At 40.7% G+C, this 23,800-nt stretch overlaps 4 protein-coding genes across 6 annotated transcripts; 2 read left to right on the top strand and 2 right to left on the bottom strand.

Moving 5' to 3' along the window:
- Positions 1-93: 93 nt before the first annotated feature.
- Positions 94-9,446, top strand: LOC143348112 (uncharacterized). Its single transcript, XM_076777984.1, has 24 exons — positions 94-707; positions 769-887; positions 966-1,238; positions 1,352-1,486; positions 1,610-1,774; positions 1,929-2,060; positions 2,150-2,293; positions 2,365-2,482; positions 2,933-3,075; positions 3,170-3,404; positions 3,463-3,541; positions 3,696-3,831; positions 3,930-4,069; positions 4,149-4,520; positions 4,605-4,839; positions 4,919-5,279; positions 5,606-5,718; positions 6,292-6,555; positions 6,679-6,965; positions 7,107-7,278; positions 7,359-7,471; positions 7,606-7,873; positions 7,985-8,264; positions 8,329-9,446. Exons 1-24 carry the CDS (start codon positions 605-607, stop codon positions 9,444-9,446), a joined length of 5,505 nt encoding a protein of 1,834 aa, XP_076634099.1. The 5' UTR covers positions 94-604.
- Positions 9,447-10,110: 664 nt separating this feature from the next.
- LOC143348114 (putative tRNA (uracil-O(2)-)-methyltransferase) lies at positions 10,111-12,279 on the bottom strand. Its single transcript, XM_076777986.1, has 2 exons — positions 11,344-12,279; positions 10,111-11,213 (listed from the first exon to the last, which is right to left on the bottom strand). The coding sequence occupies exons 1-2, from the start codon at positions 12,277-12,279 to the stop codon at positions 10,329-10,331; spliced, it is 1,821 nt and encodes a 606-aa protein (XP_076634101.1). The 3' UTR covers positions 10,111-10,328.
- On the top strand, positions 11,097-19,977 carry LOC143348115 (FAD synthase). Of its 3 annotated transcripts, XM_076777987.1 has the most exons (12): positions 11,097-11,225; positions 13,514-13,630; positions 13,725-13,950; positions 14,072-14,166; positions 14,621-14,744; positions 15,382-15,494; positions 15,556-15,699; positions 15,763-15,902; positions 16,179-16,382; positions 18,229-18,423; positions 18,500-18,766; positions 18,879-19,976. In XM_076777987.1, the coding sequence occupies exons 3-12, from the start codon at positions 13,830-13,832 to the stop codon at positions 18,880-18,882; spliced, it is 1,407 nt and encodes a 468-aa protein (XP_076634102.1). In that variant the 5' UTR covers positions 11,097-11,225; positions 13,514-13,630; positions 13,725-13,829; the 3' UTR covers positions 18,883-19,976. The 3 variants fall into 3 exon arrangements, with proteins under 3 accessions (XP_076634102.1, XP_076634104.1, XP_076634103.1); XM_076777989.1 differs by lacking the exons at positions 11,097-11,225; positions 16,179-16,382 and having other exon boundaries at positions 13,333-13,630; positions 18,879-19,977; XM_076777988.1 differs by lacking the exons at positions 11,097-11,225; positions 13,514-13,630 and having other exon boundaries at positions 13,648-13,950.
- Positions 12,276-13,779, bottom strand: LOC143348117 (LYR motif-containing protein 9-like). The gene is made up of 4 exons (XM_076777990.1): positions 13,700-13,779; positions 13,194-13,337; positions 12,484-12,576; positions 12,276-12,403 (listed from the first exon to the last, which is right to left on the bottom strand). The coding sequence occupies exons 1-4, from the start codon at positions 13,733-13,735 to the stop codon at positions 12,362-12,364; spliced, it is 315 nt and encodes a 104-aa protein (XP_076634105.1). The 5' UTR covers positions 13,736-13,779; the 3' UTR covers positions 12,276-12,361.
- Positions 19,978-23,800: the final 3,823 nt, after the last annotated feature.

Genomic DNA, 23,800 nt, shown 5'->3' with positions numbered 1-23,800 from the left:
ACTGCTCAGGTATTTTTATGTTTCGACTTACGAGGCACAGAATAGACCTATCGTTTAATGGGACTTTGCAACACATGAACAATAGAAACGCCTGAGGAGTCGAGAATCGAAATCATACGTCGATCGACGCAAATCGGATTTCAGCTGTTTCGAGAGCGAGAAGGAAAGACTCGCATTTGCCCTCTTTCTCGTATCCTCGAAGGTACACGAAGCGCCAGAACTCATATACAAGATGGCTGTACGTTAGTGTGCATAAGTGGTGGGGGCAGTTTCCTTTGGGCACCGGTCTGCCGGCTGGTAACACTGTATGGCCGTCAAGAGTCTTGACTCAAGACTGGATAACGACGCCTTTTACCGTGATTAACCTCTTGCGCATTGGAGTATAGGTTAAGTTCATCCGTGGCAAAGAACGAAATTATGCATCTCTCACGGCAGTTTCAAACACCCGAAATGTTCCGAAAGTTTCTTAGGAATTTAGAACGATGGAAGGTGTTCGTGAATATACGTAGTGTTTAAAGGCACCATCGTCGTCGTCGTTGTCGTCTTCGTACAAGCGTACGTGAAGAAATTCTTTTCACCGTCGATCGTATACTTCGAAGAAAAGATGTTGACACGGCACGGTATAATCACAGAGTCTTCTCACGTCGAGGCAGTGCCAATAAATTTGGTTGCTACCGAAGATGGCCGAACGCTTTTAGCAGTGACAGGTAAGGAAGCTGTGTTAACGGATTTTGAGCCATTCGCGAGTAAATTTGTTTGTTTTTCTAGAGCACAAAGACGGTATGTTGGAAATCGTTGCAACTCCGGTCACGCTGATTGGTCAAAGTGGCATGGCCACTTCGTTGATGGACGTGAAAAATTTGAGTGGAAATTTGATACTGCAATCTGTGCGTATCTGTTGCTTCGCTATACTTTACCCTATCTTGCAAGGAAGCTTCTCTAACGATATGCATGCAACTTTTCAGCCTGGATTTCATATCAGCTTGGAAGACATAGATGGATCAGAGTTCCAACAGTCGCAGCAGAATTTTGAAATTGATCCTGATATTCCTGAACCAGACAAATCGCGGTCGAATTTTGAAGCAAAACATGAAACTTCCTTTGCCTGTCATTCTATTGATAACGATTTGTTATTTAACGAGAAGGATAGTGAAATTCAAAACGAGGCACAATCGGCTATTGTGACAAAAAAACATAGCCCTGGGAGACCCAGAAAAAGCACCTTGATTTCTTCCAAAGTAACTAGATGTTTGAATTATTTATTAAGTATCACATTCGTATAATCGCTCATTTTGGAGCATGTTAGATATTTAAAGGAAGCTTTCTTTTAAACAAAGTTTTTAATTGTTAGGGTAAAGAGAGTTTAAGATGCGATATATGCCAGCAAGAATTTACCAAACAAACATTGTACAAAAGACACATGGAAAATCATGCGGAGGAGAAACCACATCGATGCCCAAAATGTTCCGCGTCGTTCAATGTACCGGTAACTAGATCATCTTTTCCGTCGATGCTAATTTTACGGACTTTTCGTCAACTCTTTCGGATCAAGATCAAGTCAGAACGACTAAGTACAATCGTCATTATTTGACATTTGTCATGTTCACAGACCAATTTCACGCTCCATATGGCAACGCATAATACGGGCGAGCCAAAGTGTCCCGAATGTGGTCGAAAATTCGCAAGAATGGCCAGCCTGAAGTCTCACATGTTATTGCACGAGAAAGAAGAAAATTTGTTCTGTACAGAATGCGAAGATGCTTTCTCGACCAAAGTAAGTTACAATATCGTTAACTGTCTTATGTGCTTTATCGATACATTGCAAGCATTGCTTTTGTGTGATTCAATATGCGACGTGATTAATAGTAATATGTACAATTTCGTAAATATCTGGCCTGAGCGACACTTATATTTTGCACGTATTGTAGGCTCAATTGGATGCTCATTTAAAACTTCACGGAGAGAAATGGATAACCGAAGAAGCACGAAAGTGCAAACTGTGTAATAAACAGTTCGGTCAGCCGGCTCTATACAGGCTTCATATTCGTGAACATTACAGGGTAAGGGGACATTATTCGAATAAAATATGTTTTGGTCGTGGATCTCAGTTTCCTTCGTAACAAATGCTGACTCGTATTTCGATTTTTAGTTGCAGACAAAAATAGTAAAGCAGACGAAGAGGGGAGCGAAACACAAGACAATGTACAAATGTACGATATGCTTAAAGTCCTTCCAGAAGCCAAGCCAATTGATGCGCCATATTAGGGTTCACACGGGCGAAAAGCCTTTCAAGGTAAATCCACTTCATCCTTCTGTAATCACGATTCGAGTGCCATTTTAATTGGTTCGTGTTTATTCTTGCAGTGTACGGTATGCGGTCGCGCATTTACACAGAAGAGCTCTCTGCAAATCCACACGTGGCAACACAATGGTATTCGACCGCACGCGTGCGAGCTCTGTAACGCCAAATTCAGTCAGAAAGGTAATTTCGTAACTTTTTCACGGTACATGTTAATTTCTACTAACGCATCGTACTGATTTTCAACGACGTATGCATGCACGTTTGAATCGCCTTGGAGGGAAGCGCAAATACGTAAACACACGTCACACAGATAGCGTTGTAATGCGGAAAACCGGATATTATTAGACTTTGCTTTTGTAAACAGTAAAAAGAAACTCGATGTTTTTGATTTTGACTTCAGACGACAAAGATCCACTCCAAGTAACGTTGCTAACAATTTTATAAGTATGGGTCCTTCCATCGTAAACGATATTGCAACGCGTTGTAAATTTAAAGTACCGGCCATCAGCGACCACCATGGCAGTCGACGCGTTAATAAATACACAACAGAGCAAAAACAAGTCGACATTCTTCCCAAAAAAAAAACTTGTTTTGTTGCGTTAACTGCATGTTGTTTCGATCTACTCGTAGGTAATTTGAATGCTCATATAATGAGAGTCCACAACGTGCCAGAGGGAGAACCTATATATGGATGCAATTATTGTTCGTGCGTATTTAAAAAGCTTGGCAGTTTAAACGGTCACATGAAACGCATGCACATGGATGTGAACGAGGTAAATTGCGAATAAGCTTCGTATTACGAATTTACTTTGACCGCGACAACACAATGCGACCGAGCGGATCCATGACGGGGCACGCGATTTTCAGGAGATCGTCACCGTCGACGACGCCGAATCGGCCGACGCCATGGAATCCGACATACGCGCGACCGTGGACAACGTTATGACGCAGCTGGCATCGTTGGAATCGAGCGTGAACGAGATCAGAAAACCAACGAACGTAGACGCGGGCATGTTGTCGGGAATCGCGACGAAAAAGGACATCTTGCAGCAGGCGTTGAAAAACAGCGGTCTTCCCAGTAAAAACAAAACCCTCTGCGAAGGTACGGCAAATTTACTTTCATTTAGTACTCTTTCGTTTATGAAGCTTATCTGTCGAAGGTACATTGGAAACGAAGAAGCTCGGGACTCGTACTAATTTCGTAACCTTGTTGGACCGGGGACCCGACGGCGGCACCAGGTAAATAACTTGGCGAGATTAAAGAAACTTATTCGAGATCAACAAAATAATCCTTGCCCCCGGATTCTGCAACGTTTGAAGCAAATCCACGAGGGCAGGGAGGGCTATCGTATACCATCGTTAGATTATGCGTTTTTCAATCTGTTTATCGTAGAAAATATTTGACGATAAAGCAACGTTGCGTGGGAAACGCGAGGTGGTACGCGTGTAACTTTTGCCACAAAGAATTCAAGAAACCGTCGGATTTGATACGTCATTTGCGCGTGCATACGCAAGAAAAACCTTTCAAGGTAAGGACATAAGTTTAAAATAAAAAGAAAATGAGATACAACATCGATTAAAATGTTGTTGTCGTTTGTGAAGTAAGATGCTTATATGTTTCTTTTAGTGTGCGCACTGTTATCGTTCGTTTGCTTTGAAGTCTACCATGATAGCGCACGAACGCACCCACACGAGTACTAAAAGATATGCTTGCAGCTCTTGCGATAAAACGTTTGCGTGCCATGGTAGTTTAGTTGCCCATACCAGGTGGATATTCGTTACGTTTTTACTTCAAAATTGGATACCGCATCGCGGACGATACATACGTATACGTGTCTCGTTGTAGATTGCACGCGAAATCTAAGGATTATTTCGGGAAAACTGTTGGCAACGATGAAAATGTCAGTGTACTAGACGTTTCGTCTAGCAACAAACCGAAACCCCAGACGAAGAGCAAGTCGAAAATATCGCCGGAGGCGGAGAGTCTGGTACGCCAAGTGGTGTTGGAGGAACCATTGGTGATCAGCGACACCGGTAATAAAATCTGCGTCGCGCGGGTACCTTCCAAGGAAAAAAGAGCTTTCGATGCAGCAACCGATCCAGCCAGACCGCACAAATGTTGGGTTTGTCAGGCTGCGTTCAGAAAAATCAGTCACCTGAAGCAACACCATCGTCGGCACACGGGAGAACGTCCGTACACGTGCACCAAGTGCGACAGGTATATCTACTTTCAGTTTACATCTTACTTACCGGTATACTTTGAGGTACCATCGATTAACAAGTTGTTTATTAATTGTTTCAGGAGATTCACGTCGAACAGCGTCCTGAAGTCTCATTTGCACACGCACGAGGATTCGAGGCCGTACGGTTGTTCCATTTGCAACGCGAAGTTTTCAACGCAAAGTAGCATGAAGAGACATTTAGTTACCCACAGTAACAAAAGACCGTACATGTGTCCGTATTGTCACAAGACGTTCAAGACTTACGTCAATTGCCGGAAGCATATGAAAATACATAAGCACGAGTTGGCACAACGGGTACGGTATCTGGTGTAGAAAGAAAAGTTGTACCTTTATCGACGTTGAACCATCGTTTTCTTTCCTCCTGATCCTATAGCAATTGGAAGAACAAAAGATCGGAATGGGAGAACGAGATACGGACAAGGTGAACGCTAGAGAAAGTTCGAAACAAGGAACAGCTTCCGGGCCGTCTGGTTCCCCGTCCGATTTCACAGCTACCAATACCACTGCCGTCGCTATAGCCACAACTACCGCGACAATCGTCACGTCTCCTTCGTCCACGTTCTCGGATAATCTTGCACTTTCTCGTCTCGGGCCAGTGGAGATATCTTTTCAACCACATATCGGGACAGACTTCACGCAAGCTTTCCCCGATCAATTTCAACCCGTAACCGGGGACAAGGACAGAATGAGGTCGCTTTTACCAACAAGCTGCGATACTTCGACAATCATCAACCGTAAGTACCAAATTTTTACGTTACACAGCCTGGGACATTTAGGATAGATCACCTGAATAACTAATTTATTTCATTTTAAAAAATGACGAGATAAATGAAACGAACAATATCCTGGAATTGTCCTTCATATCTAGAATTTAAAAAAAGCGTCACCGCGCAATGTCTTTTGCGAAATGAAGCATTTTTCGATTCCAATAATCTTTTCTATCTCTGAAGATAAGCAAGTTATCGAGGTGACTCGTATCAAACGTCCCATCCTTTAGACTTACTGTTTTGATGTCGAAGGACTTTCTCTCAAGATGTATTGGAATTCTAATCCTTTTCAGAGAACATGTCGGAAGTGGCAGTAACGAATCTTGAAAATTCACAGATGTTACACGCCGACGAAGCTGGTTCCGTTACGTTACCCGTTTATTCTACAGAGCAAGCTCTCACACCGGTATATATATGTACATATGTGTAGAAAGTATCCTGTTTATCCTGACGACTCTAAATATTTTCTCTGCCCTCCACGATACGAAAGAGCGTCTTGGAAAGATTGTTTTGAACGGTTTTTTCTCGAATTTACCGTTTCCGAGATTTTGAGATTGATATTTTTTTAACACTAAGTCGTTGGTCCCGAATGTGTCAGAAAAAGTAAACGAGCTTCAAATCTTGAACACGATCAACTGGAAAAAAGAACTCATAATATTTGTTCGTTCGAAGTATACAAAATATTCCTGAAACGCTTCTTCGTTTCCCCAAAAGCAGGAGAAATATTTAGAATCGTCATGATGAGTGGAACACTCTGTACACAATTGTACCGAACAAAAACATAAATTAACACGTTGACTGTCTGTGGTGGTCGTTAATGGCCGCTTAGAATAAATGAACCTTGATATTTATATTTTATTATAATCGATCTATCGAGTACTTCGATTTGTAAACAGGGAAAATCGGCATGGCAGTCAACGTGTTAAGCTACGAAATCTGAATCGCTTCTTAGCCAAAAACCTGCACATTCTACTTGCAGGAGAGTATACGAGAAATAGAGGAAACGTTGAATCAGCAGCTGTTTAACATGGGGATGAATCTCAGTCTAGGCAGTAATCATTCGAAACACTTAAGCGGTGCTAACAACGATCTTGATAATTCGAAAGAACAACACCAGCAACCGGTGTTGAATGTTATCTACGAGAATAACAACAACAACAGCAGCAACAATATGGAGTCGTCCGGGGATCATGTGTTCGCGTCGCAGCTAGACTCGTTTGAGATGGATCACATCACGTTGCAAGTAAGATAATAAATTGAAGCGAGATAACCTAAGAAAGGTCTAGCGATGGTTTTAATTAATATAAGATTCACATGGAACGTTACTCGAGTACTTGAATATTTAAAAAAAAATGTTGTCTTCCAGGCGGACACTGAAATTGGCCTGGATAGTATCGGATTGAATGCGAGTAATTCGACGAGTATGGCGAGCATCCTGCCTAGAACCGCGAAGGAAGAACACCGGCTCTCTGTTTCCGTTACGTCGCACGAGAATATGAACAGCGACCAATCGGGTAGGTGTATGCAGACGGTAGTGCTCATTTCGGAGCAAACTCTTTCAGGCAAGGAAAGTACGGTGAACGAATTGGAAATGGAAGAGACGGACAGAGATACTGGCCAGGAACGGTGCACGATCGATCGTATACTCTTAACGTAAGTCTTCGCTGTTCCGTTACGCTCCTCTCTACTGTTGTTTTGTCACATTATTATGTAGGTAGAAAGCGGTTCCCTACGGTCCGATATAGGCAGACGATGAGCGAATGAATAGCAATTGTACGGATATGATTTGCGTAGAGAAGAGTATCGAGGAACGACGCACGATTCGAAGGTTCCGTTAAAAGTGCACCCGATGCCGTCCGAGATCCCAGGAACCATCGATACCAATCAGAGCCAGGTATCACCAGGAGAATCTCTGTTGCAGTGTCATATGTGTAGCCAGCAAGGATTTACGGCAACTGGGCTAAAGGTATAACAGACAATCCTTCTCGTCATCGCGATTCATGTAAATTTCTCCGCCACGAAATGCAGCAAATTTCTCGATCTCAGGAACACTTGAAGATCCATCGTGGGACAAAGGAATACCAGTGTACAGAGTGTTCGTTAAGGTTCTGCACAAACGGTGGACTGAACAGGCATTCGAAGACACACGTCAACAAACAGTAAGCATTCGATTCAGAGTTGAGAATTAACACTATGACAACATGGAGCCACCGTACGTCATAGTGTTAAAAGGCAGGACTCGTTGGGCCATTAGCAATTGCAATCGACTCTGTAATTTATTGTCGTTTCACAGACCGTGGAAGTGTCAGTCCTGTGACAAATACTTCAATAATAGAGCGCAGCTTCGATCGCACAGTAGGATTCACGAGACCTCGACATGGAACGCTATTTCGTCGGAAATGAACACCGCCGTTCCAGAAAATTCGGTTCCATCGGAGATGAGAACGGTCGTAGGCGCTGATTCGTTGTTGAACGATATTGTGATAGAGCCAGATTCCACCGTGTCCGAGAGAGTTCTGCTGGATACGGTAGCGGAGAAGGAAGTGATGGATAGACTAAAAGTAAGTATAAAATCTTCTGAGGATGATTCTGATAGTTGATTTATAAGTAGGGAAAAGTTGTACGCTCACCGCTTCGCGAGCATTGGTATATTTTCGAGAATAATATTTCAGAACGTTTTGATGGAGAAGAAGGTTCGAAAGGAGTATACGAACAAGTGCAAGTACTGTCCGAAAACGTTTCGTAAACCTAGCGATCTGATACGGCACGTACGAACGCACACGGGTGAACGGCCGTACAAATGCGACTATTGCAGCAAAAGTTTCGCCGTGAAGTGCACCTTGGACTCGCACACGAAAGTTCACACGGGGAAGAAGACTTTTTGCTGTCACGTTTGCAACAGTCTGTTCGCGACGAAGGGCAGCCTGAAAGTTCACATGCGACTGCACACAGGTGAGTGTAAAATAAGAATACACGGAACGTAGTACTTCACTGCACCATTCTTGTGTTTCTTAAGGTTCGAAGCCATTCAAATGCCCTGTCTGCGATTCGAGATTTCGAACCTCGGGTCACAGGAAGGTGCATTTGTTGAAACACGCGCGAGAACACAAGGGCAGTCCGAAGAGGAAGCAAAGGCACATGAAAGTGGCTGCCATAGCGGAGGTCGTGGCCGACATCACAAAGTGCAACAACACGGGCGAAGAGAAGATGAACAGTTTTGGACAGGAGCAGCAACTTGAACACGAACAACTGGCGCAAACAGCCACGGCCGACTACCCCCACTTGGAGACGATCAGCGTGGACGCAACCACCGGCTGCTTGGCCGACCAAATTACCTTCGACACCGACGGTACTGCCATACAGAATGGTAATCCGGTGCTATCCGTAACGGAGGGCAATCAATTGGTAGCGAACTTGAATTTCCTTTTGGCGAACGGTCTCGTTACCATTCAAACCGAGGAATCGTTATTGCCGCAATCCCCGCCCACCATGTCCCACAATCGTTCTACGATGGTCACCGATCCCGCGTGCGTGTCCACTCTGAACCTCGCGTCCAGCAACGGGAACGACGAGACCAAGGAGACCATTCACATAGGGCAAATGTTAAAAGCACAGTTATCGCCGTATCAACTCCAATCGAATAATTGTCTGTTAACCGTCGCAGCCTCCGCGCAGTTGGAACCGTTCGCGAAAGTCGCGACTCTCGAGAAGCCCTCGTCGACGCCGGGAAAACCAACCGCGAAAGGGAACGCGTCCAAAAAAGAGTGCGACGTTTGCGGGAAAACGTTCATCAAGCCGTATCAGGTCGAGAGGCATAAACGAATTCACACGGGCGAACGACCGTACAAGTGCGAGTTGTGCGCGAAATCGTTCGCTCAGAAGTCAACCTTGCAGATGCACGAGAAACACCACACGGGCGATCGGCCGTATCCGTGCCCGCATTGCGAATATTCTTTCACGCAGAAAGGCAACCTTCGAACACACGTGAAGCGTGTTCATCAGCTGGACACCGTCGACGCGAAAAAATTGAAACGCACGCGTCAAACCTTTCTACCCAAGACGCTTCAGGATAGTTTCACCGAGACGAAAAGTCTCAATTTGGACGACATATCGTTCGTTGAATTCCTCAAGTAACGGGTTTTCCAACGAGAGCAACGGGAGTTGGAATCGAAATAAAATTAAAACCACGAAAGATAATCCGGTGACCATTTTAATAATTTCAACATGTTGATTAACACTAGGTTTACGGACACTCGTTGCGCATATTTTTATTATAATTCGCTACGTTGACAGTTGCATTAAAATGCAGTTTTTTCTTTTAATTGGAGGATACATCCATATCATTACATCAATTCAATTCAACGTAAATTGCTAACAAATAATATTTATGAGTCCTATAACGTTAAGTTTAGAATCTGAACGCATACCGTAAACCTAGTGTTAACTGTCTATTTCTCTACAATGAATTGAAAAGCACTGTCGAATACAAATTGCACACGACTCTGTAACAAGTATGACGGCTATGACAATTTTCAAAGTTCTATTGCTCTTATTAGGAAACCCTGTAGTAATATCCGGTCGAAGTAAATCATTTCCCCTTTATTTTTGTCGTCGACGGACAAACGAGAAGGGTACAATGTCGATCGAACGACAGAGACAATAAACTTTGACGTTCTTCCTATACACGCTGACGAATGACGAGTCATTAGATAGTTTGTGGTTTTCGCGAGCAAAAGTATTCGCCGTGTTCGATGTACAGAATACATTCGATTGCCAGTGTTTGTATAAAAATAAAAAGAAATTTGTATCATATAATATGCGTTTAAGGTTAGTTCGTTTATCGAGCCGTTAATACTGGATCTACCAAGGGGGTCAAAGTAACTTGTTCCTTGGATAAGAATTATCAAAACTTATCAGTTACGTTTACTCGATCGTTGAATATCTTATTCTTATTACGCAGTTGCAGTCATTTTGACCCATTTAGTAGATACGCGTAAATTGTCGGCAGTTTTAGCGCTAATGCTTAAAGTTACATTTTGTTTCAGTTGCTGGACAACCATGTGGATGATTTGCATAAAACCAACAGGGCTTAAATTTCGTTTCTGGAGAGACTCCCTGTTTTCTTGACTTCTCGGCGAGAACTCCGCCGCCTCCGGGTATGCGAAACTCGACCTTCCCTTGCGCCACCCGAAATATGTGTCTGTGATTTTTCAACAGAGTTTGAAGACCGCCACATTCTTTTCGTAAACGTATCATGATGTCTCTCGGGATCGATTCGGCGATCTGTCGTAGGTCGAGACATCGACCTGCGTTCCAAGTTCTTTTCGGTGCTTCCTCCACCGATATTGTACGACCCTCGTGAAGCAATTGACTCGCTACCATATTGACGATATCCGCGATCAACGTTTTGTCCAGTTGCGTACAATTACGTACCTTCTCCACTACGTCTCTCGGTTTGAAGTTACAGGTCCAACTACCGGTATCGAGCGTCTCGTTCGTCGCGTGTTTTTGTCGAGTGAACGTGGTCTTGGCACTGATCATTTCCTGAATACGATTCTCCCTCGTCTCCGCGTCTTCGCGCCTCCTTTCCCACCCGATCAAGCAAATTCGTTTCGTCGAAGGAATTCTTAATTTATCGATGTGCGTCTCGAAGCCACACTCGTCGCATATACTTCTAACGTAATCGATATATTCCGCGTACTGGCTTTTCGAGGCGCAGTATCTTTGGTATTTAGCGCCGTCGAGCTCGTACGAGCAACAAGGCAACAAAAAGAAACGACAGTCGACGGAACTGCGGGCGGCGATCACTGGAATCCACGGCGTCAGTTCGTCCGAATGGTTTCCTATGATCCAGTCAACGCCTGGATACACGGTCGCGGACGATGGAATGACCGTGTCAACCTACGTAAAATGGTTCGATATACAGTGTTGTACGGTTAACTTCCACTAAAATTACTGTAATTTCGTTGGCCGCGTTTCGGTGTCGCGAACCCGAAGCGACAAATGTTCTCGAAAACGAGCGATTACGTACTTGCAGTGGGATCTCGGGCGGATACAAGTCCCAAATTTTTCTTCGCCGCAGGTCGACTCCTAAACCGCGGTGACCTTCGCTGAACAAAATGTACACGAGCAAACCGTTGCCACATCCCAAATCTAGAAACGACTGTAAATCCTCGGTACCCTTCTCCAGTCTTTCCTTCTCCCACAACAACAGCAGATAAGCAGCGATCGCGATGTCTTCGTAAACGAACTTCATCGGGTCCGTGTTCTCGGGCCAATTTTTTATCAATTCCGAACTGTACTTTTCTTTCAATTCACAGTACAACGTCGCGTATTTCTCGGTCGACACCAGACTCAACGAAGACAGACGCACCGAGTTTGGCTTCGGTTCGCTTTTCATCCATTTCAACATGCACGGAAAGAGCTTCTTCTCCAACCATTCCATGCTAGGATCGTCCTCGGCATTTCTCGGCTGGTACACGCTCACGGTCGTGTAACCGTTTTCTTCCTGCTCCGTCATGTACGCCTTTCCAGGCCCGAGAGACCGTTTCTCCGCGTAAAAGGTTTTGTGAATGTTTATCACGCGATTCTCTTGTCTATCCAACAACGAGAATTCAATGCCAGGCGAAAATAAGTGCGGTATGCGCGGCAATTGCTTCGTCACGTACAAGCAAATTCTTTTGCTCGACGTGACGAACGATTCGTCCGAAATGCGTAACATGTCTAACAACATTTTCTTATCGATATCGTCTACATTGTGTTTTTTATTTAATAACGTATAATCCAAGTTATCGATACGGTGGAAAATTTCAAAAATATCATAGCCAAGTTCTATATTTAGTATTTCCACGCACGCCAACAGTCGGCGATTGACAACTTGAGGATTATGGCACCAGATGTCGATGGCCTTCCAGAACTCTGTCGTGCTAGCACCAGTTTCGCGACGTATTAACGTCTTAAATTCCATTTTCAATAAAACGCAGCTCAAGCTTCTCTATGAGGGAACAAAACTGAAAGATGCTCTATGGTAAAATCAACTTCTCAGCCTCTTATTTCTCCTTACGGGTTTTCGCCCCCTCAGCTTTGGTATACTAAAACATAAATGACAATGTAACTTATTGCAATCGTGTAATACGCTAAAAGCCTACATTAAGTTAGAAGTTTGAGACACCTTGTTAATTATCCAATCTGCATCTTGTACTGCTTTTTCCATGATTTGCTGAATGCGTTCCTTGTCTGGTTCAATTATGTGTTGTTTGTAGCTCTGCAAACAATAAGTCTCTTATAGTACGCAAAAAAAATACTTGAATGCTTTTGAATTATCAATGATAACGGTCTATCCTAGGACTTGAAATACAAACCAAGTCAAATACTTAATTATCAAAATAATTGTTCTTTTATTTTTTATTCTATTTTCATACAAATTTTTGAAAATAATTTCAAGTTGAAATTTTTTAATTTATCTTTTAACAGTTTTGATAGAAATAGTGTTGTGTTTGAAGTGAACGAATAGTAAACTTTTTTTCCAAAAAATCATTATTCGTACCATTCTAATACTAGAAAAATTAATTCTCAAGTTAAGACGATGAGAAAAATAAATTTGGATAGAATTTATGAATTTTAACAAGGTTACAAAAATAAGTATCGAACAAATTTTTTGGTTATGTACCTTACAACGGTCTAAAGTAAAAATTTTACTTTTGCAGTGACCGTGTTAAAGTGTTAAAACGTTCGAATGCCTTCACGAGCCATGATAAACATATTGTATCGAAAGAGTCAATCGAAAAGGTTATGTTACGCACGATATTTTGTTATTAGACGCGACCACGTGTTTAGACCATGCCTTAACTACAATTTTTTGGGAAACTTTGTGCAATATACCTGCTTAATCGAATGTTTATAAAACTGTTGCGCGTCTTTCGGTAACCTTCCACATTCCCTTAACAAAAATTTGTAAAGCAGTTTCGGTGAATTTAGAGCTGTTTCTCGTAGCTTTGCACTAGCCATCTCGATTAGAAGTTGGAACTAAGAAATAATTTGAAAAGCAATTAATCGTGACGCAATTCGTTATCAAAAACAATGGACAGTAACTCTTTAAGGATCTAAACGCAAATTGAGCTGGGAATTTGCTCGCGATTCAAGAGCTTTTTTAGCCCTACCACGTTTCTATTATTTGTTTCTCGTTTTGTTCCGAACGTTAGTAAGAAGGAGGTTGTTCCCAAAACGTGGACGCAATGGATTCCAATCGATGGATGAAAGCAATATTGTCAAAGGGCACGCGCGTTGAGGTTGCATTTATTATGCAAATTTTTGTCACGGTACGTATTCGATAGAAGATAACGTAACAGCAACGTAATTCGATTGATAAAAATATCCTTTCACGCTACCTTGAATATATATTGAAACATATAGGCGCAAATCATTTGGCTGGGTTTGGGGGCGTTTTGGTTTAGCGGCGCTGCTTGGCATTCTTCAACGACACTGTTGGATCATCGTTAATGATAAGGTTAAAGCGTTATGACACATTTATGTCGACGCGCGGCGTGTATTTTATCGAAATACAATGGATCAAGTGGCATGGATGCAATGTTGGTACGACATAAAAACAGCGGGGAACACCCGACCGCCGGTATAATCGGTAACGTTGGCATAAGCACCTGTCAATTTCGCATGACTTTATAGCGCATCGCAAATATATTCAGCGAGTCGTAGAACGTTACTGCCTTCTTTCTCGATCTAATCAATTTTATTCTTTACAGTGGTTGGGGACGAAATTGTAAAGGCACAAGTGAAAGACACTAATTCTTCCTATGCGTGCAGCTTACTGTACAAGTATGGAGTCAAAGTTCAGAAAGTTAGTTCTCATATGCATTTCAATCGTCGATTATACAGGGTGATTCGCGTAACTGTAACAAACTCTTTGTTATGGCAGGAGTAAAAGACACGCAGATATTTGTTTAACACTAGGTTTACGGACACTCATGGAAATCCAGTTTTTCTTTTAATTAGAGGATACATCCATGTCATTACATCAATTCAATTCAACATAAATTGCTAACAAATAATATTTATGAGTCCTATAACGTTAAGTTTAGAATCTGAATGCATCAATTTGTCACATACCGTAAACCTAGTGTTAAAAAAACATCAATGACCTTCGTGTGACCGTCATGCATTCATATATAGAGAAGCTATTTACGTTATTTGTAGCCCCTTTGGAACCATTCTATTTTCGTTGGGTGAATCACTCTGTATATATTGCTACTACTACAGTGCACTTAGCATTTTGGTAAATGACACTCCTACAGATTTCAGTTATACGAGACGACATCGAAAATATTGCAAAGGAGATCAAAGACTTTTCCCAGAAGTTTAACTATGTTTTCACAACTGGTGGTATAGGACCAACTCACGACGATGTCACGTACGAAGGTAATTTACAGTTTAAGGGGTTAGGTAACTCTAGCGGTATGGAAAACAAGGCAATTTTTTCAGCTACAATGAAGAAAAAGTAAGCAGTCAATTATCCTGAGACTTTGCACTGTATTTAGGTATAACAAATATTGAAAAAAACTCATGGCAATGTTTAAAAAATATTTATAATTAAGCCTACACGGCGCCATGTTCCCGAGCCACTTCATTTTTTGATGCCTAACTGGTGTGCAGGATTATGGTAATATGCTAATATTTTGCAGAATTATTAGACAATTTTTTTAAAAACGGATTGTCAATGCTTAATAAATATAATAGTAAAGATAACTGTAAATTTTCAAAGCAATTGATTAATTAGAACTGGAGTAATTTTGTACACCGTTTTGTAGAACATAGTTTCCAGGAAAATGCATTTAAAATTTGATATAAGCAGATATACGTCATTGTTTGAGACTCTGGATTTTCAGCAAAAACATTGTTCCGACCCTGGGACCTTCCGCATAATGATTTTAAGGCTTTAAACTATTATTTAAGCCAAGAAAGAAAATATCGAATTTTTCAAAATTTTAGAGTTACCTAACCCCTTAAGAATATGTATTTAGGGTAGTATAGTCTCCGATACGATTGTAATTTACAGCTGCGGCATTGGCTTTTCACGATACGTTGCACTATCATCCGACGTTGATGGATATTGTGAAGAATCGTTTTGGTTGCAAAAATTTTCCGTCGCCTAGTTATAAAATGGCGTATGTAAGTGGTGGCATTGCTGTAATTGTTTAATGGTCGAAACGTATTTATCGTCTTTTTCCAGGTACCGACTAAATCCGTACTTAAGTTTGGAATAAACGAGAGAACAGGGCAAGCGTTCCCGTATCCGTGCATAGTAATGGAAAACGTTTTCATATTTCCCGGATCGCCCAGGTTTTTCGAGTCAAACTTTCAGGCTTTGTGCAAGGTAAATTTTGCAACACTTTTCAGCCATCTGACGCACTTTGGAGAAACAGTTTCATCTTTCTAGGAGTTCTTTGCTGGATACAGGGGCTTCACGACAACTGAAGTTTACGTGAACGCAAGCGAGGAATCGTTTGCAAACATTTTAACCGCAGTCGTGCGAGAATGTCCGAACGTTTCGTTCGGCTCGTATCCAGAACAAAGCAGGTAATAAATTCAAATAAAAAAGGGTTAAATAACTTTGTTAATAACCAGTTATTTAACTGTGTTATTTAACCCTTGAGAAAAAGTCTTCCATCTAGATATCTAGTGAACGCATCAAAAAAATAATGTAAACTTTTCTCTATTTTTAATCAGGATATGTCAACAAAGCGAAATCGCTTGAATCATAGTTTCGTATTGTGTGTTTAATCGAAAACTTTTTCCTAGCGTTTGCACGTTGTTTTCATCAGTTTCAGAATTACTCGAAACACTCTTTTATAGATATTACAAAGCTCGCGTCACTATAGAAAGCGAGAACGAGAAAGATGTCGAAATAGCGAAAAAAATGTTTTGCGAACGTGTCCCGTCCGATGTGTTGGTGAATTACGATCGCGCGCCTCACACCGATTGCCTTGCGAAGTACGAGAAATTGCTTCAACGGCCTCAAACTCGAGCCATTTACAAGAGTTCCTTCGAGAAATTTGTGTAATGCCTCTTCAACTGGAAAAAGTATCAATTGCTCGAATAGCTGCAGTTACTCACGATAGTATTCGAACGCTTGCGTCTAAAATTGTTAATGATTAACACAGATACTTTAGATTCAAATTTTGGATCTAACGATGTAACTGAAGTAAGGTAAGGGGCCCGAGGATGCGTTGATGAAATTATAAACAAACCCTATAACATAGAGAATCGGTAGAGCATTTAACATAAATGTGCTTTTTATGGAGGCCAGAAAAGCATTTGAAGACAAACCATTTTTATATTACTTTATGTATTTGATTATGCTACTTGACATTAATTGTGTCAGGGGTGACGAAGTGGCGACTCGCGATCTAGTTGTGACCCCTTCCTCTATTTCTCTGTTTCGCTCAAGCGCAGAAAAACTACCTCCGCTATGCTCATTCTGCTTTGCAGTGTTAGGACGAGAGTTTAATAAGTATTTGTACAATAAAATCTTTGAAACAGTGTGACAAACTAGGCTTGTTAGAAAACGTTTATTTTCATCGAAATAACCCGAAGCACGATGCTCGAATTGTAATAAAGTAGATACTATATGGTACACTTTACTAATTAAATACTCCACAGAGACCTGATATTAATTACATGTTACATTTACGGGCTGGTATTGGTAGAAAGTTTAAAATTTATAAAATTAAATAATGGAAATATGCACTCTCGTGGCAATTAACGTAAACACAACATAATATTATTTTAATCGAAGAAAATAGTTATTTCAACTAAATAGTATTTCCATAAATACAGGGTGTTCGACCACTCCTGGGAACAATTTTAATGGGGGATTCTAGAAGCCGAAATAAGACAAAAATCAAGAATACCAATTTCTTGATGGAGGCTTCGTTAAATAGTTATTAACAATTAAATTAAAAAATTTCGAATCGTTCTAAAAAAATTATTTTCGATTGCGGGGGTTAATTACAATCATTTTTGGTGAATAGACCTACCTTCGAAATCCTATTCAATTTCGAGAAAAAAATTCCTTACCGAAAATCTAATTGCCTAAATTTTTCGACGAAAAAAAAAAATTTCAAATCGTTCTGGAAAAATTATTTTCAGTTGCGGGGGCCAATTACAATCATTTTTGGTGAATAGACATACCCCCGAAATCTTACGCATATCTGAGAAAAAAATTCATTACTGAAAATCTAATTAAGTGCCTCAATTTTTCATCGAAAAAAAAAATATTTCAAATCGTTCTAAAAAAATTATTTTTGATTGTAGGGGTTAATTATAATCATTTTTGATGAATAGACATACCCCCGAAATCCTACCCACTTTCTAGAAAAAAATTCGAAAATGTGTGAAATGTTTCGACGAAATTAAAATATTTCAAATCGTTCTGAAAAAAATATTGTTAGCTTTGGGGGTCAGTTACAATCATTTTTGGTGGATAGACATATCCCCGAAATCCTGTGCATTTTCGAGAAAAAAATTCAGGACGGACAGAACTTTAAACGTAATATTTGCCTCTCGCCAGACTCGAACTAGAAACTTTTCAGAACTAAAAATTTAATTTTTGTTTATCAATAGAGACTGAAATCTTACTTTTGAAAAGATTCAAACAAAGTTTTCGTGATTACGATCTTCTTTATAGGTTAGAAAGAAAAAAATATAAGTGCTAGGTAGAACGTCGATTCGAGCATGCAATCGAGCTAATGTTGCAGTGTTACTTTAAAACCAGTAATCGGTAGCGTGTATTTAATTTGTTAGCAAATTTCGAGACGCAAACTTTCGAATATTTTCGTGAGTAACTGTATGTTTGAGATTCCGTCGAAGTTTCCTCTCTTCCTTTTTCTGTTTGCACTTTCAGAAATTATTATCAGAATCCCGACGAAGTCTGGATATATCTGGATGGCAGCGACGAATCGATTATTATGGTGCACCTGGCACGGGTCGCCTATAATAAACTAAAGCAGGGTTCCAAGTCGAAATTGCATGCGATCTACTTTAAGTCCGATCATTTTGAACCGGTTATGAACGAATTTTTTCGAGATATTAGCTACAGGTAAGTGTGTCGCGGTTGGTTAACTGCATCGCCAAGCATGGTCGAAGTACCAATTTCTTTCAATTGATTTGGTTAGGTACGATGTCGAATTATGTAGCTTACGATGCGACGAAATTGACGTTCGTCGATTGACCGCGTCACGGTCGGAATTGAAAACATTGCTGCTTGGAAAACGGTCGAACGGCAATGAAAACGAAATCTACGAGAATCTTACACGGGTCAGTAACGACGCTCCTGTGCAAATAAATTGTCCTCTTATCGACTGGACGGACGACGATGTTGCAAGTTTCGTTGCTTTTCTCTCTCTACCTTATTACGCGACAGGTGAAACTCAATTGGCTCGGTAAGGAAGAAAAATTACCTCTTTATATGCATTCGTACGCGCATGTGCATTGTTCCTCGTTCCCCGCCATCGGGCGTTTACATGCACACACGATCGCAAACTGTTTTTGTAGGTAGGAAATTGATAAGGAACAAGGAAATCTGACGGTGATTCGCAACGTGAATAATCGCACTTAATTCGAATCGAATTTCGTAATTGTTCGTTCATGGTCATCGCATCGAAATAAATAACCGTGCATACAATAGAGAAGAGAATAAAGACCGTTTGAAAATAGCTTCCTCCTAGCTCTTTTTTATACCATGGACTTTTTAACCGTCTTAACGCTTTGTCAACCGCACACTTTTCTGTATGCATATTACTGCATGCAATAATATGGCTTAACATAAACCCCAACAACTCTTGCAATCTTTCCAAGATCTTCCTAATCGGTTGGCAACGTGTTAAAATTTATAAATTCATCTTCGTCGAAGATCGTGAAAGATTTTACGAGGAAAAGGTATAGCCGAAAAGATTGATTTCCCTTATATAATGTATTGTATGTATTACTTGTCCTATGTAACAAATGAGTAATGTACAAAATGGTATAAACAAGCTTAATTTAACCTTGTATTTATTCGTACAAAAATTTCAATCCTACGTTTTGGGCTGTCTTTAGAATTCTAAACGTATAGGTATAAACGTAGATAGATTATATCGTTTCAGTGAAGAAGACAAGTTCGACTTTTACATCTTGTTTACGCCTCCGCTAATACAAAAATTATTGAGATCGGATCGTGGGCCCCTCGAAACTGAGCAACTTTGGTCCGACAATTTTTTTTTCCTATTGTAAAGTGGAAGCGAGTTATTCGGGTGACCTGTTTTAAATGCCCCACCCTGCAAACTTCTTCCTACCTAAGAGCAATCATCGATCGAAGAATAGTTCGATAACGTACCTACGCGCAAGTAGCGATGCAATTGACGTAAATTAAACGAGAAATCCTTGAAAACTGTGTACAATACGTATTAAACGAAAGAAATCTTCCGGTGTGTTCTTATTAACTGATAAGAGTTATGCGTGGAAAATTCCAGAGATACGTTGCGTTACGTGTAGGTAACGCGTTGCGTGTGCTCGGTTTATATGAATAAAGAAAGATTTTTCTACACTCGTATCGCGACTTACGTCATTTTTAATAGCGACACGACAGACGTTTGGTCAATTAGATTCGTATTCACGTGCTTGTATATGTTTTGAAAATTGGCAGTATTATTCGTACATGCACAATTTATATTTAAAAGTTCAGTTCGATAATACGATCAATTATTATTATTTAATTTTTAATCGTTGATGGAGGCTTCGTTAAAAAGTTATTAACAATTAAATTCAAAAATTTCAAATCGTCCTGGAAAAATTATTTTCGGTTGCAGGGGTCAATTGTAATCATTTTTGGTGAATACACATACCCCCGAAATCCTACCCATTTTCTAGAAAAAAAATCGGAAAAGTGAAATTTTTCGACGGAAAAAAAAAATTTCAAATCGTTTTGGAAAAATTATTTTCGGTTGCGGGGGTCAATTACAATCATTTTTCGTCATTAGACATACCCTCGAAATTCTACCTGCTTTCGAGAAAAAAATTCCTTACCGAAAATCTAATTTGGCGCCTAAATTTTTCGACGGAAAAAAAAAATTTCAAATCGTTTTGGAAAAATTATTTTCGGTTGCGGGGGTCAATTGCAATCATTTTTCGTCATTAGACATACCCTCGAAATCCTACCTGCTTTCGAGAAAAAAATTCGAAAAGGTGTGAAATTTTTCGACGGAAAAAAAAAATTTCAAATCGTTTTGGAAAAATTATTTTCGTTTGCGGGGGTTAATTACAATCATTTTTGGTGAATAGACATATCCCCAAATTCCTAACCAGTTTCGAGAAAAAAATTCATTACGGGCATAACCTTAAACGTTAATAATACCCTGTATACTTTATGATTATGAATATAATTGTACGCCCCTTTCCCCTTTGACACTGAAAATGATATTTAGATGTAAAATTTTCAGATGAACTTATTTGAATTAATTGATCGAGAAGAAGGAAGCAATCCATACGGTTAGGAAATCCTTGCTAATCACGTGACAATAGACTTTACACAATAGATTTACGAATTACATAACAGATGTCGCGATTAGTATACGTAGATTCCAACAGCATGCAATCTCGATCGTTAGAACCCGAACATTTCCGAATGTCTTCGACGTTAACCTTCTATTGCATAATGTACTCGATTGGAAATCTAATAAAACAAATCTGTAAAGTTCGTTAAGAAAATTTTACGCGATTTACTGATTACGGACTGAATATCCGTCTATAAATGTCGGGGCAAATGTCTGGTAAGTGATTTTTGTTTGTTTGTAACCTTTTTTCAATCATGGAAGGTTAACTTAGTTTTTTTTTTGCGTATCTAGTTAGTAGAGGTCTTGTTGGAATCTTAAATAGTAATTTTCCATACTGCAACGTGAAAGACAAAATTTATCAGATTACATATGTAATTCTGAACATCGAACGGGATCACTGACCTTCGACTTGTCGAAATACACGAGTGTGTGACTTGTAAATATAATTTCCAAAATATGAATTACTAGTACGATGTCTATCGGTTGTTAAACTGTTTACTATAGAAATTACTATTTTACGAATACGTAAAGGGATACATTTCTGTGTTTCCAATCATTTACGAGATATTTGCATGGACATCTTGTACACCCGTAGCATTAATTAATGCACGGACGCATAAACAACCAGAGAAATAATTTCTTTTCTCAAGTTTGGCAAAGTGGAATAAAATTCATGGGATAGAGGTTTAACAAGATTTTTGTTCGCGCGCATAATTGCATTGAATTCGTTAGATAGAGGTTCGAGGAGCGAGGTTAAAACGTATGTCAGGTACCCGAGAATCGTGGGTGGGTGGTTCGTTGAGCTCGAAGGAAGAGTATCCAAGCTCGTATTACACATTTTTCAGTCGCCACGGCGGGGAAGAAAGAAGTAGGGAGGGTTGGTTGCCGGGGGAGGGGGTCGAGTCGAGTCATGGAGGAGAACCGTTGTCGGCCCCTTCCATCCTTTTGAAATTTCATTTCGAGTTAAAGTATTTCTAGCTTTTTTCCTTTGAAAGTTTAAAATGAGAGTGGGTGGTAGTTGGCCGGTGGGTGGCGAACGGGGATCGCGGCGGGGACGGGCGGGTAGAAGAAGAGGTGGAGGAGACGGTGAAGGAGGAGGAGGAGGATGGGGGGGTCGGTAGGCGGAAAGGCGGAGGGAGTAGAGAGGGCGATAAGGTGGGGAATGAATCGCTACTACCCGAGCAACGCCCATGGTTCTCTGCAGTTCACGGGCCGCATACCGTGCGCCACTCGACACTTCCACAGTCTCGAAACTTTCCGTAACGCGGACTATTTTTCATATTTTCGATTATCTCCGGCCAAGGGGTAGGGCCAGATGCATCCAAGAATCACGCGTTTTCCCCGCGGCCCGCGGAGTTACTTTGCTTTTCACCTTTGTTCGTTTGCCCGTTATCTGCAATTTCCAACGTTTCCCTTTTTTTTTCTCCCCGTTGATCGACGAGTTTGCGCTCGGAACTTTTCCGGCATTTATTTCACGCTGGTCACCCGTTCGCCGGCCTCCGATCGAATTTTTTCCCTCTAATCTCGCCCGGTCTTCCGTGGAAACGAACAACGGACGTCGATGCGTACGCCACGCGTCCCTGGCGGCGCGAAAAGGAAAACCGGTTTCGCCAATGGGTGGGAAGAAAGAAGACCGTTACGATAGAAATGACAAATAATCGTAGCTGCGATTGGTCAAATCGTAGAGATCGACTGAGGCGAGGCGCGCCGGGGCAAAGCGAAACGGAAAAAGGAGTCGCGGGGATGGAGAAAGTTGGCCGACCCGAAGGAGGAGGGCGGGCGGGGAGAAGGGGGCGAGTCTCATATTTCACCGGGGTATTTCATTTGAGTTTGAAATTGATTGCATAGTAGTGGGGTGGAAAGAAGTCGATGGCACGAGGTTGGGAAAATATAGAAACTGGGCTGATAACTGGCTGACTGACTAGTTGGTCGGCTGGCTGACTGATCAACCGACCGACTGACCGATTGCGAGAAGTTGTTCGATTAATTCGAGTTAGACTCGACGTCGTGCCAGTCGATTCTACGTTTAGTTCGACTCGAATTACATCAAGAAATACTTGGACATGTGTTAATCAGAATGGACAGAAGCTAACTGTTAAATTTGATTAATTGAACTTTGAATTTGGGTACGGTAGATACTGGGTGTTCGGCCAACCCTGGGAAAAAGTTTAATGGGGGATTCTAGAGGCCAAAATAAGACGAAAATCAAGAATAACAATTTGTTGATGGAGGCTTTGTTAAAAAGTTATTAACAATTAAATTCAATAATTTCAAATCGTTCTGGAAAAATTATTTTCGGTTGCGGGGGTCAATTACAATCATTTTTGGTGAATAGACATACCCCCGAAATCCTGCCCACTTTCTAGAAAAAAATTCGAGAAGATTCGAAATTTTTCGACAAAATTAAAAAATTCCGAATCGTTTTGAAAAAATTATTTTCGGTTGCGGGGGTCAATTACAATCATTTTTGGTGAATAGACATACCCCCGAAATCCTACCCACTTTCGAGAAAAAAATTCGAGAAGGTACTGAAATTTTTCGACGAAATTAAAAAATTTCAAATCATACTAAAAACATTATTTTCGGTTGCATGGGCCAATTACAATCATTTTTGGTCATTACACATACCCCCGAAATCCATCGCACTTTCGAGAAAAAAGTTCCTTAATGAAAATCTAATTAGATGACTAAATTTTTCGACGAAAAAAAAAAAAATTTCAAATCGTCTGGAAAAATTATTTTCGGTTGCGGGGGTCAATTACAATCATTTTTGGTGAGTAGATATACCCCCGAATTCCTGCCCACTTTCTAGAAAAAAATTCGAGAAGATTCGAAATTTTTCGACAAAATTAAAAAATTTCAAATCGTCTGGAAAAATTATTTTCG

Source organism: Colletes latitarsis, chromosome 11, assembly GCF_051014445.1.
Source record: "Colletes latitarsis isolate SP2378_abdomen chromosome 11, iyColLati1, whole genome shotgun sequence".
NCBI lineage: Eukaryota > Metazoa > Arthropoda > Insecta > Hymenoptera > Colletidae > Colletes > Colletes latitarsis.
The sequence above is the reverse complement of the archived record's forward strand: the minus strand, read 5'-3'. Positions and strand labels throughout refer to the sequence as shown.

What these genes read in the sequence shown, in the direction of transcription:
- LOC143348115 (XM_076777987.1), top strand. Translation starts at nt 13,830, where the DNA reads ATGACACATTTATGTCGACGCGCGGCGTGTATTTTATCGAAATACAAT. An exon ending in CGACGATGTCACGTACGAAG is followed by an intron (nt 14,745 to 15,381) that starts GTAATTTACAGT and finishes TGTAATTTACAG; the next exon opens with CTGCGGCATTGGCTTTTCAC. An exon ending in AGTTCCTTCGAGAAATTTGT is followed by an intron (nt 16,383 to 18,228) that starts GTAATGCCTCTT and finishes TTGCACTTTCAG; the next exon opens with AAATTATTATCAGAATCCCG.
- LOC143348114 (XM_076777986.1), bottom strand. Translation starts at nt 12,279, where the DNA reads ATGGAATTTAAGACGTTAATACGTCGCGAAACTGGTGCTAGCACGACA. An exon ending in CGCCCGAGATCCCACTGCAA is followed by an intron (nt 11,214 to 11,343) that starts GTACGTAATCGC and finishes CATTTTACGTAG; the next exon opens with GTTGACACGGTCATTCCATC.
- LOC143348117 (XM_076777990.1), bottom strand. Translation starts at nt 13,735, where the DNA reads ATGATTTGCGCCTATATGTTTCAATATATATTCAAG. An exon ending in ATAAACATTCGATTAAGCAG is followed by an intron (nt 12,577 to 13,193) that starts GTATATTGCACA and finishes TATTGTTTGCAG; the next exon opens with AGCTACAAACAACACATAAT. An exon ending in CAGATTGGATAATTAACAAG is followed by an intron (nt 12,404 to 12,483) that starts GTGTCTCAAACT and finishes TTTATGTTTTAG; the next exon opens with TATACCAAAGCTGAGGGGGC.
- LOC143348112 (XM_076777984.1), top strand. Translation starts at nt 605, where the DNA reads ATGTTGACACGGCACGGTATAATCACAGAGTCTTCTCACGTCGAGGCA. An exon ending in AAACAAAACCCTCTGCGAAG is followed by an intron (nt 3,405 to 3,462) that starts GTACGGCAAATT and finishes TATCTGTCGAAG; the next exon opens with GTACATTGGAAACGAAGAAG. An exon ending in CAGAGCAAGCTCTCACACCG is followed by an intron (nt 5,719 to 6,291) that starts GTATATATATGT and finishes TTCTACTTGCAG; the next exon opens with GAGAGTATACGAGAAATAGA.